We start from the raw sequence: 14414 nt of genomic DNA on the forward strand, positions 1-14414 counted from the left end.
CGCGATTTCCCCACTTTTGCTCCTTCCGATGGCCATAGCTCTGCCAATTCTTATCCGATCAGGAAATAAAGTACCATTTAGGATTCAGCGAACCCAGAAGCTACTTTCCTCATTCAAAACCTTGCTTAAATGTGGTTTTTGAATTTTTCCCATCATAAAAAAGATTTGATTACATTCAGAATTGATTCTTTATTGCATCCTTCTCGCTCTTCTCGATCATAATAAATATATTTTAGTTATTTTGCATTTAATAATGTATATATATAAATATCGCATAATGTGCCTCTGTTCGTGGAGTGTAAGAAAGGGTGAGGAGGGGAAAGAACAAGGCTAAGGACATTAAAGAGGGTGAGGGATGTGAAAGGACTAGAACCAGAGCTTGCAGAGCTGGGGGATGATTATGTACACATACTTCTTGCCTCCGGATATTGTACATGAAATAATATCAGTATCAATATTAATATCAATATAAATATAAATTATTTAATACACATATATATATATATTTTTATAAAAAAATGTGTGAGTTTGATTTCAATTCGCATTTTGCTTGGGAGATTCGCGTGTTAAAAACAATATTGCCCGTGGAAAGAATATGCTAATATGCTATTTTCTAATCTCGTTTTAAATTTTTCTCATTTTTCGTCCAATATCTACTAGCCTAGAAAATATCTATAACCGCGTCCGATTTAATATTTTTTCTCCGATGAGTTAATGGAATGTCAGGAAGGATTACGATTCCTTTACAGGTATGTCTGGGAGTCGTCGGAGAGTGACCATAGACCCATCCAGGTGGGTGGTGACACCTCCTCCTCGTCGTCATCATCGTCGTCGTCCTCCTCCTCGTCGTCGACCTCGTCCTTGTGATCCTTGGATCTTAGTCCTGCATGTGGCTAAAATGTTTGGGCATTGCGGCAAACACCGCAGCCCAGGGCGAACTCCTCGCCGGTGGGCGGATGCATCACATGGAGCGGGCACTCGTCGCCCAGCAGCTGCTTGGCCTTGGGTCCGGCCGGGCATTGGGGCAGCTTCACCTTGGGTATGTTTGTCAGCCGCTGGAAGTCGTCGTGGCAGGTGTCGCAAAAGTGGGTCGTTCCAAAGCAAAAGAAGACCGCCACCGAGCAGCAGTAGCGGCACTTGTACTCCAGGAAATCGGTGCCATGTTTCGGACACATCTGAGCCCGGGCCACATCCGAACAGCCGCCGCACACGAGCTCCTCCGGATCGAATTTCTCGCCAATTTCCGCATCGCATCGAGCCTCGCCGCCGTAGTAGGCCTTCTGGCATTTAAAGCAAACATAGTAGGCATACCGATCCATGGCCAGTTGGGTCATGTTGATGTCCTTGCTTTCCGTGTCCTTGACCACGCCCTCGTACTTGATTCTGCGCAACAAGTTACAAGTTTAGACTTTAAAGTTAGGATATTGTTTCAAAAATCTTACCTCATCAGGGCCTTTCGCTTTACGTCCTGCTTTAGGGAGTTGATGGGCTCCAGGATATCGGCCAGCAGAGGATGCTGAATGTCCGCCTTGCAAATGGGACACAACGAGAAGCCGAAGGTGATGCGTGGGCCACTCCAGCGCTTCTCCAGCACCGCCTTGCAACAATGGTAGTGGAACACATGACCACATTCCAGCTGTTAAGGATGGGTAACTTCAATAAAGGATCTACCAAAAATCTGACAAGACTTACATGTATGGCGGGAGCACAGGAGACTGCTTCCACAAAGCATATCATGCACATGTCATCCGCATCTTGGGTGAGCTTCGGATCCCTCAACTCCTCCGCCAGTTCGTTCTCCCTGGCATGGCATACGTGTTGCAAGCACGGCAGGCACTTTCGCTCTCCGGCCACGCCTCCACAGGCATGTCCACAGGGCTTCGTCTTTAGGCAGGAATTGGCCGCATACTCCTGGCACTGGGCATCCGCGCACACATTTCCAATCTCCAGCAGACCAGAATCGCCGGTAAGGCCACAGAATCGACACCGACCCACTGCCTCCTGGGGTCCCGAGATGATGGTGTGGCTGCCATCCCGGAACTCCACCATAGCTTTGAGGGTTTTGGAATCCGCCAGGGCCAGCAGCCAGAAGAGCTTAGTCCGACCGCAGGATTCGTGCAGCTCCACTCTTATGGCCTCCTCCTCTTCCTTGCAGACCTGGGAAACAGATATAGTTCATTGATGTCCTTTAAAGGACTCTTTGAAGGACAACTCACCGTTCTTTTGTGGGTTCTCGTCTTGCGATTCAAGTGCAGAAAGCGATCACAGTCGCCGCACAAGGATCCACAGGTTTCGCACTGAATGATGGCCGCCGTCTCCCCATCGTCGTGGTTGCTACACAACGGCCGAGTGTCGCACAGCTTGGACCATTGTCCTGAGGATAGCTTCTCCACATGGTCTCGCTCCAGCACACACAAGCTGGCCAGAGCCAGCCAGAGAGTGGCCGTCTTGGTGCAGTGCTCCGGCGTGCGATAGATCTCCTCCAGGCGGGTCAGATTCAGAACGGACTCGGCAATGGCTGCCTTGGTGATTTGGGACCACTTTTCGCTTAGCTTTCCCTAGACATTATTTTTAATTTTAATTTTAATTTATTTTTAATTAGTATCACTACTTACGCTGGCCAGGTCCCGGATTAGTCCGATAATGCTCTCTGCCTGCTTGGTGGAGATCACACCGTTGAGGAACCATCGCTGATTGAGATTCCGTTTGGACTCTTTACGCGGCACTGGTGGCACTGCCTCGAACTGGAAGGGATCGGTGGTTGCGGTGTGCTCGCCAGTTGGCGGTCTGGATGATCGCTGGAGCTGTTGCACGGAAAGATCCAGAGAACTGCAGAGTCGCACAAACGCCGGAGTCTTCTCCTGCTGTCCTGCTTTGAGGGCGGATGACCCTGCACCTCCGGCTCCAGTTGCTCCTCCTCCGGAGCCCGCTGTTGTCTTCACTTTAACCTGCAGCTGCAGAGACTTGGCTATCACGGCCAGGAATATATCGAGGATCCCCAGGCGGCTCATGTCGAAATCACTGGCACTCTGATGGGCGATGCTGTAGTCCGCCGGCGGCAGACGCTGCACACCCAACAGATCCGCGAAGCTTTCCGGTGTGATCTCCGGCAGGATGCGACGTAGTAGCGCCGTCACCTGACGCTGCACCCGATCGCTTCCGGTGTGCAGGAGGCCCAGAAGATCGCGGAGCAACCCGTGCTGCTGGGATAGGTACGAGCGACCCACAACGCTGCCGGATAGGGCCAGAACCATGCTTAACATTTCGAAGCAATAGGTATCCGGAGCTCGGCTTCGTTCCGGAGTACTTTCGGCACTGGCTGGGGCCGGATTGGGGGCAGGTGCTTGCAGGGCCTGTGGTGGCTGCTTGAGGACGTGCGCCAGATTGGCCAGCTCCCAGTCCTCCTTAGCTCGTTGTGCCTCCTTCCTAATGGCATGGACGATGTGCACGATGACCTGTTTCTGGAGATGCGAAAGCTTGCTCCTGGAGAACAGTATGCCCACCATATGCTCCCGCAGGTCCAGAGAGTCTGCCAGCAGGGAGCTACTATTGGTGGCGCCAGCACTGCTGGGCGGCACTAGACCCGCGGAGTCCGGTGGCACCAAATCCGAGCCCACGTTGCTGATTAATTTCCCAAAGACCTGACCCGTTATCAGCCGGAAAACCCTCAAGGTTTCCGCTTCACAGATCTGCTGCTGGATGCGGGCGGCATGGCTCAAGCGCAGATGGGGCTGCTGGTGATGATGGTGGCCGGCATGGTGCTTGTGATCCTCCTCTGGGACACCACTGGCTCCACTGCCCGTGGGCATGCCAAGCAACTTGATTTGACGCACTCGCAGCGTATTCTCCGGGCCGTGCAGCTCCAAGCGGAAGTGGGTGCAGGTATCGTCGCTTATCTTGGCCGAGATCCAGGAGCAGGCCTTGGGATCCACATCCACGGACTTGAGCACATTGGTATCGCCCAGGGATTGCCCAGCATAGAAAACCACGTTGAGGACTTTGTTCTGGAAATGGAATAGATTATGGGGTTAGTAAAGGACCTTTTTGGACCCAATCCTCCCAAGACTCACCTGTATATCCCTGCTATTATCGATGTGGACCAACAAATACCGACAGGCATAGTTCAGCTTCGTCAGGGACAGCTCGATGATCTTGCACTTGTTTCTGTCCTCCTCGTCGCTCTCCCAAAACGTTTCCGTTGAGTTGTCGGTCAGGGATTCGGCCATCGCTGGACGCGAGGAGACAGTGACCTCGAACATGCCGCCCAGATCCGTGTAGCACAGCACCCGGGCTCCGGCTCCAGTGGCTCCTGCTGGCGCCAAGCTAACCTGATTGTGCTCCGCATCGCAGTGATTCTCCGCCTTCAGGATGTTGGACACCGCCATCGCGTCGTTCTGTTCGTCCGACTTTGACAGTATCTTCGATATATTCCCAAAGACATGGGAGCTGTGCAGGAACTGGTGATCGGCCTGCCGGAAACGGATGCCAAAGCACTGGATCGCCACGCGCTGCAGCGGAGAGCCCAGGGGCAGGTGCAGCGTTAGATCCGCCACGGATTGGAGGAGTACGTGCAGGGATTGGGTGATCAGATGGGCGAACTTGCCACTGATCTGGGTGTAGGCCACGGGATGTTCCAGGGCGGGCTCCGAAGACTCTTCTGGCAGCCTGCTGCTGCCCTCCGGGGTGTGACCTCCACCGCCGGCGGTGGCCAGTGAACTGACGAACCACCACATTAGATCGTGCAGGCACACGCCCTGGGTGACGCTTCTCAGCAGCCAGTTGAGGGCCTGGAGGGCATATATGCGACAGGCGGCTATCCGGAGACTCCGTTTCATGGCAGCCCTCAGCCTGTCCAGCTCGTGCTTCTGGGTGATGAACGCCATGGCCGGGCGGGTCAGCAACTGGCTGCCCTCCTGCGACACGGGGTGATCCTTGCCAGAAACCTCAGCAGCCGATGTTGCTGCTGCTGCTGTGGTTGCTGCCACGGCTGCCGCTGCTTGCTGCAACACCGAAACACTGGCCAGTAGTTTCTGGGGCACCAGGCGCCGCAAATGCTCCGAAGGATAGCAGATCAGCAGGGAGCCATCGCCCTCGCTGGTGGAGTTGTTCCTACGCCGATAAACCACCTTGGGCTGGCCCTCCAGCAGAGGCTGTTGCTGGTGCTGGAGTTGCAGGTGCATCTGCTGCTGCTGCTGTTGCTGGGGCGCATACGGCGGAGCAGGTGGCGTCTGCTGCGGATGGTGACTCATCTGCTGATGCTGCTGCTGCGCCAGTGCCGCCCATCCCTGACCCATGGAGTAGCTGCGATGGAACTTGGACAGGTTGCCGCCGGCACTGACAGACGAGCCAGCACCTCCTCCAGCCGCTAGAGATCCGGAGAGCATGTCAAAGTTGTTGGGTTCGCAGGATTCGTAGGAGATCTCCGACAGGGGCTGTTCCAAAATGGAAACATAAATAAAATAATAAAATTAATTCATTTTTTCTTAAAACTCACCCTGTCGTATCCATTGTCATTGGAGTTGGGACCCAAACCGAACATCTCGTAGGGCAGATCCTCGTGCCCGGCCGTGCCCAGGCACTCCAGGCAGGCAAAGCTTTCCGGCGCCAGCCACACGTTCTCCGGCGTCGCTGGCGGTGCTCCCACGAAACTCTTCCGGAAAGCCCCACCGACCGGACAGAACTTGCTGCCACTCAGCCGGGCCATCCGGCTGCACCGACTGGTGCTCGGCTTGAGGTCCGAGTTGCCCAGCTGGGAGTGATGGTGTTCAATGACCACGGGCATGCCGGCGGACATCTGTTGTGGTGATCGCTTGCTTCCGCTTCCCGTAACAGATGCGGGACCGATACCAGCGCCCGATCCGGTCACCGTCGCCGAGCTGGAACTGGAGCAGAGCTCCAGCAGGAAGGTGGCATTCTCCCGCATGGTGGTGTACACTTCGGCATTGGCTATCAGGGTTGTGGACTTTACGCCGAAGAGATTCAGTTCGTTGCCTAGAATGGCAAGAAAGATTAGAATCGGAATAGAAGAGACTAGACTCTAGAGACTCCAGAGGCACTCACCTTCTGTGGCCAGAGACTCCTGCTGGCGGGCCGAGCTGTTGATGTTGTTGACGCTGCGACAGGACGATAGATACCGATCCCGGCAGGGATCACACATCAAGAACCAGGACGAGGCCCCCTTGCCGCCCTCGCCACAGTTGCCGGCCCAGCCCTCGCAGAAAATGCCCACGGAGTTGTAGCCCTTGCCCTTGGCCGACTTGCCGCATCCGGGATGGGCGATCCGCATGTGATAGGTGACCGGCATGGGCAGGAACAGTTCACAGATCTCGCACCAGCTGCCGTCGTCCTTCTTCTTCCGCTTGCACTTTCGGCCCAGCTCCTTCTCGTTATTGGCGCCGTGATCGCTTCCCGACTTGCCCTCCTTGGAGTCGGTTTCCCCGTCGCCACCATTCGTGTCCCGACTTCCGCCGGGCGAGAGCAGACGCGGCTCCCGCTGCTCCAGGGCATTGGACTGGACTATCTGGACACAGCCGGAACATATCTGTTCCCAGAGATAGACCAGACAGCGCAGTGCTGGCGGCAGGACACTCACAACTTCCGGCAGAGCCTGCAGTTTCTGGGCGGGATCCTCGCCGCCCTGATTGAGCAAGTTCTTCCGGTGCTTGCTCCGATTGTGCAGCGAACAGTTGCCGCTCTTGGTGAGCGTCTCCAGGGTGGATGGTCGGATGTTTAGGTAGTTACCGGCATTGGCCACCTCGACGGAGTGCCTCTGCTGGGCCTTTTGTTCCCTCGATAGCTGCAGACGGGCATCTCCGCCCTCGCCGCGCCGTGTTACCACGGTGGCGCCTTCTTTGGGCAGTCCTGGATGGAATTTAAGGAAACTGGCGCAGGCCATGGCATCGTGGACGATGCCCTCGTGCCAAAGGAGGGCAGCGAATACGGCCCTAATGCTTTCGGCGAAGGATGGCGGCATCGCCCTCTTGATGGGACCCATGCTCCGTTTGGTGGATAATATGCAGGCCGTGGCGGAGGTCGATGTGGTGGCCAGCTGCAGCTCGCAGCTTTGCTGTTCGCCCTGTCCCGTGGTGGTTATCTGCAGGAGGCTCATCTCATCCTCGAGATTGGCGGCGTCCGTGGGCAGGATGCAGGCGGCACTTCGCTTGGGCGTGTGCTTTGGAGTGGATAGGAGAGCGGCTGTTTGGCTGGCCGAGTAATTGGGTCTCCTCATGCTGGCCAGGCTGAACTCCGGCTCCTGCTCCGCATCTCTATCGCGATCCCGCTCCCTGCCCCGATTGCCATTGCCGCTCCGTGGGGCGGCCTCCTGACCGCCCATGGCGCGTACCAGTTCCCTCACCGATACTCCGGCCAAGGGCGGCGAATGCGACGGTGTCAGCGGTTGGGCTCCCTCCACGGCGTCGCCCTTGAACCATTTCTGGAGGGCCTGCAACTTGATGGCGCCCCCGCCCACCACACCAGCTATGGCCGAGCCAATATTGGCCGGCAGCAGCTCCGTGGCGACGGCTGCCAGGGCTTCCTGCTCCTGCTCCTTTTGCTGATCCTCTGAATCTTCTTCCGCGTTGGCTGCCTCCTCGGGATTCTCCTGGCCTTTAAGCTCCGCCTCCTCATCCAGCTCCAGATCCCGTTCGGGTCTCGAGGGATACAAAAATGGATTCGTGGACGAGGAACCGGACAGGAAGCTACGATTTTTCGACTTTGTTGGACTCAACACGGGACTGGGATCCCGGTTGGGTTCTTGTTCCGGTTCCGGACTGGCTTCACCACTTGCCGTTGGACTTTCCGGCGGCGCCTCTTCCTCCTCCTCCTCCGGATTCTCCGACTGCTGCTGCTGCTGCTGTTTGGTTTTTCTCGTCGCGGGCGCCACCTCCTTGTCCGCCACTGGCTGAAGTAGCGTCCTGGCCAAATGCTGATTGAATTGCAAACACCAGGCCTCTGTCGGATACCAGCCCATGGTGCAGTGCTGGCGGATGGACTCTGTGGAAAGACGCAGCCAAATGCCATCATCGTTTTCGATTTCATCGATAAACGATATGACTCCGCCCACCCGAACCACGCCCACCTGCTCGGACTGCAGGGTGGGATGGGAACGGATTCTTAAGCCAGAACTGTGACGAGCCTGATAAAAAAAAAATGCAAAAAAAGATTTGATTAGATAAGCCAACACGGCGAACGTCAATAGTAAAATGATATAACAAGTACATAAGGTTCCTCAAAATAGACTTGGTTGGCTTCCTTTTTGGTCTAAGAAAAACATTCATTTTCAACAATATCAACAATGATCAGGAGTTAAAGTTACATCAAAGTTGATTGCGAGCTCCACATCAATGTATTGGTGTGCCGGCCACTGATATAAATTCGACAATTTTTTTTTAAACTATCAGTTGTCTTACGAATGTCAGAGGCACCGTTTGGTAAAAACTTTTAATAAAAAATTAATTTTCGAACAAAAGAAATCGGTTATAAAAACACAAAATAATAACACAGTGCGACAGTGATTTGGAACTTTTGAAGAGACCTTAATTATAAGGTAATCCTTAAGGTAATCCCTTAAGGGATTATAATCCCTTTTTTTTTTTTGGTAATTTTTCAAACATAACTGTTACTTTAAAGGACTAATAAGGTACTGTTTTATTTTAATACCCTTAATGAAAATATTATACTTTTCGTGAAAAGTTTACAATGCAACAAAGGAGATATCTCCTATAAAGTATTTCTATGCCCTGATCAGGATAACCTTTCCGTTTCTATATCTATCTGTTTCTAGGAGTTGTATGGACTTTTTAAGGGTCCTGGCCAATAACCAACTAATAATTCCAATCATAGGTAAGTCAATTTTTTGAAGAAAATCCATAAATACTAATAGTGTACAAAGAACCAAACCAAATAACTAGTGAAACCCCTGGATTAGTAATATTTTTGAGATAAACCCACCTGAAAGCGTCGCAGCTTACTGGGTGCCTGTGGCCTTAGCTGGGCACTACTCCTTTGGGTGGGCGGTGGCAGGACACCCTCTTTGACTTCCACCCGATAGACTTCCTCTAGGGGTATACCGTCAATGGTGACCGCCAGACAATAACCGCCCACCGAACTGGGCGTCCATTGGACACTGAAGGTGCCATCCTCCATGTCCCGGGCATTTAGGGATTCGGTGATCCGTGTCTGTATGGGACTGGCGTAGCGCAATTCCTCAAACGAGTAGTTGGTGAAGGGCTTCATGAAAGTGATGGCCTTGAAGCACATCTTCTCCTTGGTGGTGGGTTCGTAATTGAGACGCGGTGGCGGTGCCATGCCGCCCAAGTCACCGGCCGAGCAGGAGGCCCTGCGCATGCGCAACGTTGATCCTGGCGGTCCAAATCCTCCCGTTCCAGTTGTTCCATTCGGACCCGAACCCGTGGGTATAGCCTTTATTTCCACTTTCAGTTCTGGCACCAGGACAGCATCGCCGTACTGATCCCGTATGGTCACCGTTACCTGAGTGGGCCATCCGTAACGCAGGGGCTCCGTAATGGTGTTGAGCTCGCACCTAAAAAGAAGTCCATTTTTTAATATTTATGATTAAATATGAAATATTTGAAATATGTCTTTGAAATATGATCAGTCTGCTTGAGAATCGGATAAGAATTGGGGAAGATACAGCCATCACTGTGGGCCCTATAGGGGAAAACCCCATTTTCGAGGGTCCCATCAGGAAAAATGGACAAAAAATCTAAAAAATATTTTGTCTCGGGTTTTTGATGCAGAATGGTGGAGAATCGATCTAGAAATCGTTTAAGGTACTCCGCTTGAGAATCGGACAAGAATTGGGGAAGATATAGCCATCCCAGTGAGCCCTATACGGGAAAACCCCATTTTCAGGGGTCCCATCAGGAAAAATGGACAAAAAATCTAAAAAATATTTTGTCTCTGGATTTTGATGCAGGATTGTGGAGAATCGATCTAGAAATCGTTTAAGGTACTCCGTTTGAGAATCGGATAAGAATTGCGGAAGATATAGCCATCCCAGTGGACCCTATAGGGGAAAACCCCATTTTCAGGGGTCCCATCACGAAAAATGGACAAAAAATCGAATTAGGCAGAATTTTGATGCAGAATGGTGGAGAACCGATCCAGAAATGGATTATACGTACCTATTGGGATCCAAGCGTGACTCTGGTTGCAACCAGGCCGCCAATCGAGCCCCCGATGATCCGGGTGCCCCGCTAATAAAGTCCTTAAGGAACTGTCGTTCATTTGATTGCGATCTGCAAAAAAAATAGTATTGTAAGATTATATATTAAATAAAGTTACCAATTATCTTATTATTTTAAAACCTTAAAACTATATTCTATATCTTCGTATTTAATTTATATGTTAATCGAATAAGAACCCCATAGATGCAATCAAGTGATCATCAAAGATGGACCGCCGCTGCCTGCTGGGCTGCTGCATTGACCTACGTGCCGCAGACCTTTTGGGAGGAGAATGAGATAGGGATAGTGAACCGAGGCAGAGGCAGAGGCAGAGGCAGAGGGTCAAAGGTCAAGAAGCACGTACAGCTATCGCAGGCACAGCGGGCGGTGAACGTGTTTGGTTGAATGGCTGTTGAGAACATATATATATATAGTAATACATGACTGGACGTGTGAAGATGGAAAATACCCTAATAGAACCGTTTCATAAGCAAACAAGGACGATAAGAACACTTATCTCGTAGAACTCGTATTACCGATTTTTTGTTTTTGCCAAAAATGGACATATAAATACATACACTTTTACATACAAGAGTTGTCTATATGAAATCACATTTATCGGTATTATAGCTATTTATAGGCATTTTAACTTGTGACTTCACTTGTGATGTACATGGTTTTAATAAGTTTAGTAATATTTGTTACCCTTTCTGCCTGTTCTGTTTTTATACCCTTGAAGGAGACAGTGAAGGAGATATCTCCGACCCTATAAAGTATATATATTCTTGATCAGTTTCAGTTTAAAAGTTTAAAGCTATTTCAGTTTCAGTTTTAAAGCTATCGACTTGAATATAGCATCGGCAGTATACAAGTAGGAACGGCCGGGATAGGCCAACAATATATTATAATAGGCCTATCCCGGATTGATCGGAAATGCTATAACTTTAGTATTTTTAGAGTTAGTTAGTTCAAATTTTACATGAGAGCTATTTTTGGCAAAATAATACGACATCCCAGATTTCATAAGGATCGGCCGACTATAACCTACAGCTGCCATATAACTGAACAATCGGAAATGATCCAACTTTCGTGTTTTTGAAGGTAGGAAGTTGGAACTTTGTACAGACTCTATTGTTGGTCAGGGGATACCCACATACCAAATTTCATAACGATCAGCCGATTATATCTTATATCTATATATTGCTAAAAAAATACCAACTTTGGTGTTCTTGAAGATAGAAGTTTGGGACTTTTTTTAGATTTTTTATTGTAATAAATTCGCATAAAGATCGGCCAATTGTATCGGATTTTATGAATATATGTATGTATATCCGGTTTTACCTGCAAGGGCTTATCAACTTTCTTATCAACGTTTCTTCTTTCCTTTCTTGTTTTTAGTTAGTTTTTTACTTGGATTTCTATCGATTTTCGGTATCTTGGATCTATGTACATATGTTATTTCTGACTTATTTCTGACTAATTCTTTCAAGTTACATACACGGTTTGTAGCAAAAATTCGCTGTCGCTTGAGTTGAAACCTTTCGACTGCAATTTTAATTCCTGGTGAAATTCATTTCTATTCTGTTACTGGGGGATCTGATACTAAATGTATGCTTAAGTTTATTTACATTAAAAAGCAAATAAAACAATACAAACAAAATAAAAACAAACGAAACTGTAAATGGAAATAAAATTAAAGTTTTTCCAACGAAAATCATAATGTCAGTGTCTGTCAGAGGAAATCGGAGAATGTGGAGAATCGGGTAACCGGGAAATCGTGTACCCCCAAGCCGCCATTGGGCTCTTATCCCCATATCCCCCATCCCCACTACTGCAGGCGACCCTGCACTTTGAAAACAAAACAAAATAAAAACGAAAATACAGACCAAAGTGGAGAGAATAAATAAAAAAAACAAAAAAAAAGGAAAACAAAGGGCAGCAGCCAACTGTGGCCACATGTGCGTGAGGGCTACCTGTGGGAAACACGTTTCCACGTTACGGTAACCCCTTTTACTCCCCACAAACACCCCTATACACCGAGAGGAATTTCTATACTAATTAAGCTATATACTATATATTTTTTTAAGAAGATATTTAAAATTTTTTGAAGTGTAGAGAAATGGAAATGGAGCGCAGAGAAACAAGTTGCGGATCCCCCAGTTGGAAGTTGCATTATGAGAGTGAAAGAGCCAGATATGGGGATGGGGTCCGAAAGAGAGAGAGAAAGAGAGAGGTGAGAGGGAGGTATGGGGGGGGTTATGCTCCCTATTGCGGCCATGTAATCGTTCATTCATTCATTGAATTCATTTTTATCGTGCCACAAAATGCGGAAGAGTTGCATTTGGGGGGATATACATACATATATACATAGATAGATCGAAAAGAAAGAGAAAGAAAGCTAGCAGTGAGAGAGAGAGTGAGAGGTAGTGACAAGGGCAAAGAAAAGTCAACTCCATGGGGAGTGCAAGTGGGTGTGTGTGTGTGCGTGACATTCGTCAATTCATTTATCGCTCACTCAACTTTGGGAAACAAAAATTAAAGTCATTAATAAAATAATGACTAATTTTTTAGGCAATTTCTATTTTAATTTATCTTAAAAATAAAAATAAAAAAAAACAAAAGAGTTTCAATTACTTTATGGGGATTTATGATCCATTATTTTATATCGATTCTTTTTTTTTAGAATTTTTATTGATCTCGAATTCTATTTGTGTCAAGTACTTTTGGCAACCGTTCATTTTATTTAAATACTCCAAAACACTTAACAATTGTATCTCCCTTTTTGGAAGACCATTGACACCCTTCTTTCTTATCAATTAGAAATGAAAATTATTGGAAAATGGGGAGGATTTTTGATGGCAGAATACTGAAATCACCGATCCAACGACGTAATAATTGAGAATCCGCCGTGGGCGGAGGACCCGTATTTCTTCCCGCACTATACATATATCTGTGTATATACCCCCGCGATCGTGCGGGTTGGAGCGGTGCAACTTCCGGCTCTTTCTGTTCCTGCCTCGTGTGGCAGTTGGCATCCAAATTGAACGCAAATTGATTTGTTGCAATGTCCGGGGTGGGGTGGTGCTGGCGGTGGTGGTGGTGGTGGCATTTCTCTAAAACAGCCGGATAAGGTGAATGGAGGGGGGGGGAGGGGGCTGGGAGGTTACTGTTCACAAACAAGCCGGCTCTTTGCTGTCTGCCTCTAATGGCTGCAATTAAATTTATTGCCCCCCACTGCCCCCAACCGGCCCCTTCGACCGTCCAATTAAAAGTCAACCAACAACTAGTTCTCCGGAGAATGGCAGAAGCCGAAGCTTTTGAAGCTAACTCACATACAATGGACAAACACACTCAAAAATATATGACAATTAACTACACTAAAAAATAAATGCTAAAAAAAAAAGATACAGTATACCATATATACAAATTAATATCTTAAGATATTATTAAGATATTATAAGAATAAGAAAACTTTTGATTTCAATTCCAAAATAAACAAATACGCGGAACTTCCTTCCATTCATTGACTCATTCAGATGTAGATACTTTTTGATATATACTATATATCAATGCTAAATTACTTATAAATAGCTACTACGGCTAGTACGGCTTTCAGATACAGATAAGATTAAGAATCTCTACATTTCTATGGATTGTTAAAGGGCTATATAAAGTGGTTTTTCGATTCTGGTTCATCTTCTACTCTTCTGGTTTATCTCTATCTGCTGTGGCTGTGCCGGGCCTGTTTCTTCTTAGGCTTAACATATGCACATATATGTATATGTACGTATTCATGTATAGACCCAGACCAGACCCGACCCAGCATGATATGTAATAAAAAAAATACAAAAAAAAAAGCGGTTCAGCTGATTCAATTTATCGAAAAGCCCCGCAGAGAGCTATAGATCAGCTGAGATCTCTCAGAGAGACAGCCATTGGGAGTGAGAGAGAGTGGGAGTGTTTATACACTGTAAAAAATACAACCTATTTTAAACTATACTGGAATTAAAATTGGCAACTATACAAAGATATGTAATTCTTAGTCTTATCTTTAGCACAAGAATGGAATAACACTGAATAAAAAACTTGTAATCAGTTATACTGGGAATTCATTGGCTTTATCATCTATGTGAGTCCTAGTCTTATCTTTGTAAGATTATTGTATGTATAAACTCATTGCCCAAGACATCGTTTTATATTTTATATATATTCTTTTTATTAAAAAAC

At 48.3% G+C, this 14414-nt stretch overlaps 1 protein-coding gene across 1 annotated transcript in view; it reads right to left on the reverse strand.

The window, feature by feature from the left end:
• Positions 1-164: 164 nt before the first annotated feature.
• The window catches only part of hiw (MYC binding protein highwire), a 49560-nt gene continuing 35310 nt past the window's right edge, over positions 165-14414 (reverse strand). Inside the window, exons 14-23 of the mRNA XM_070277233.1 lie at positions 10146-10259; positions 8950-9541; positions 6061-8134; positions 5495-5991; positions 4071-5432; positions 2616-4004; positions 2217-2558; positions 1693-2157; positions 1443-1636; positions 165-1383 (exon numbers count right to left, since the gene is read on the reverse strand). Coding sequence (XP_070133334.1) covers positions 894-1383; positions 1443-1636; positions 1693-2157; positions 2217-2558; positions 2616-4004; positions 4071-5432; positions 5495-5991; positions 6061-8134; positions 8950-9541; positions 10146-10259 — 7519 coding nt within the window. The 3' untranslated portion in view covers positions 165-893. The remainder of the gene's footprint in view (positions 1384-1442; positions 1637-1692; positions 2158-2216; positions 2559-2615; positions 4005-4070; positions 5433-5494; positions 5992-6060; positions 8135-8949; positions 9542-10145; positions 10260-14414) is intronic.

Source organism: Drosophila bipectinata, chromosome XL (genome assembly GCF_030179905.1).
Source record: "Drosophila bipectinata strain 14024-0381.07 chromosome XL, DbipHiC1v2, whole genome shotgun sequence".
NCBI lineage: Eukaryota > Metazoa > Arthropoda > Insecta > Diptera > Drosophilidae > Drosophila > Drosophila bipectinata.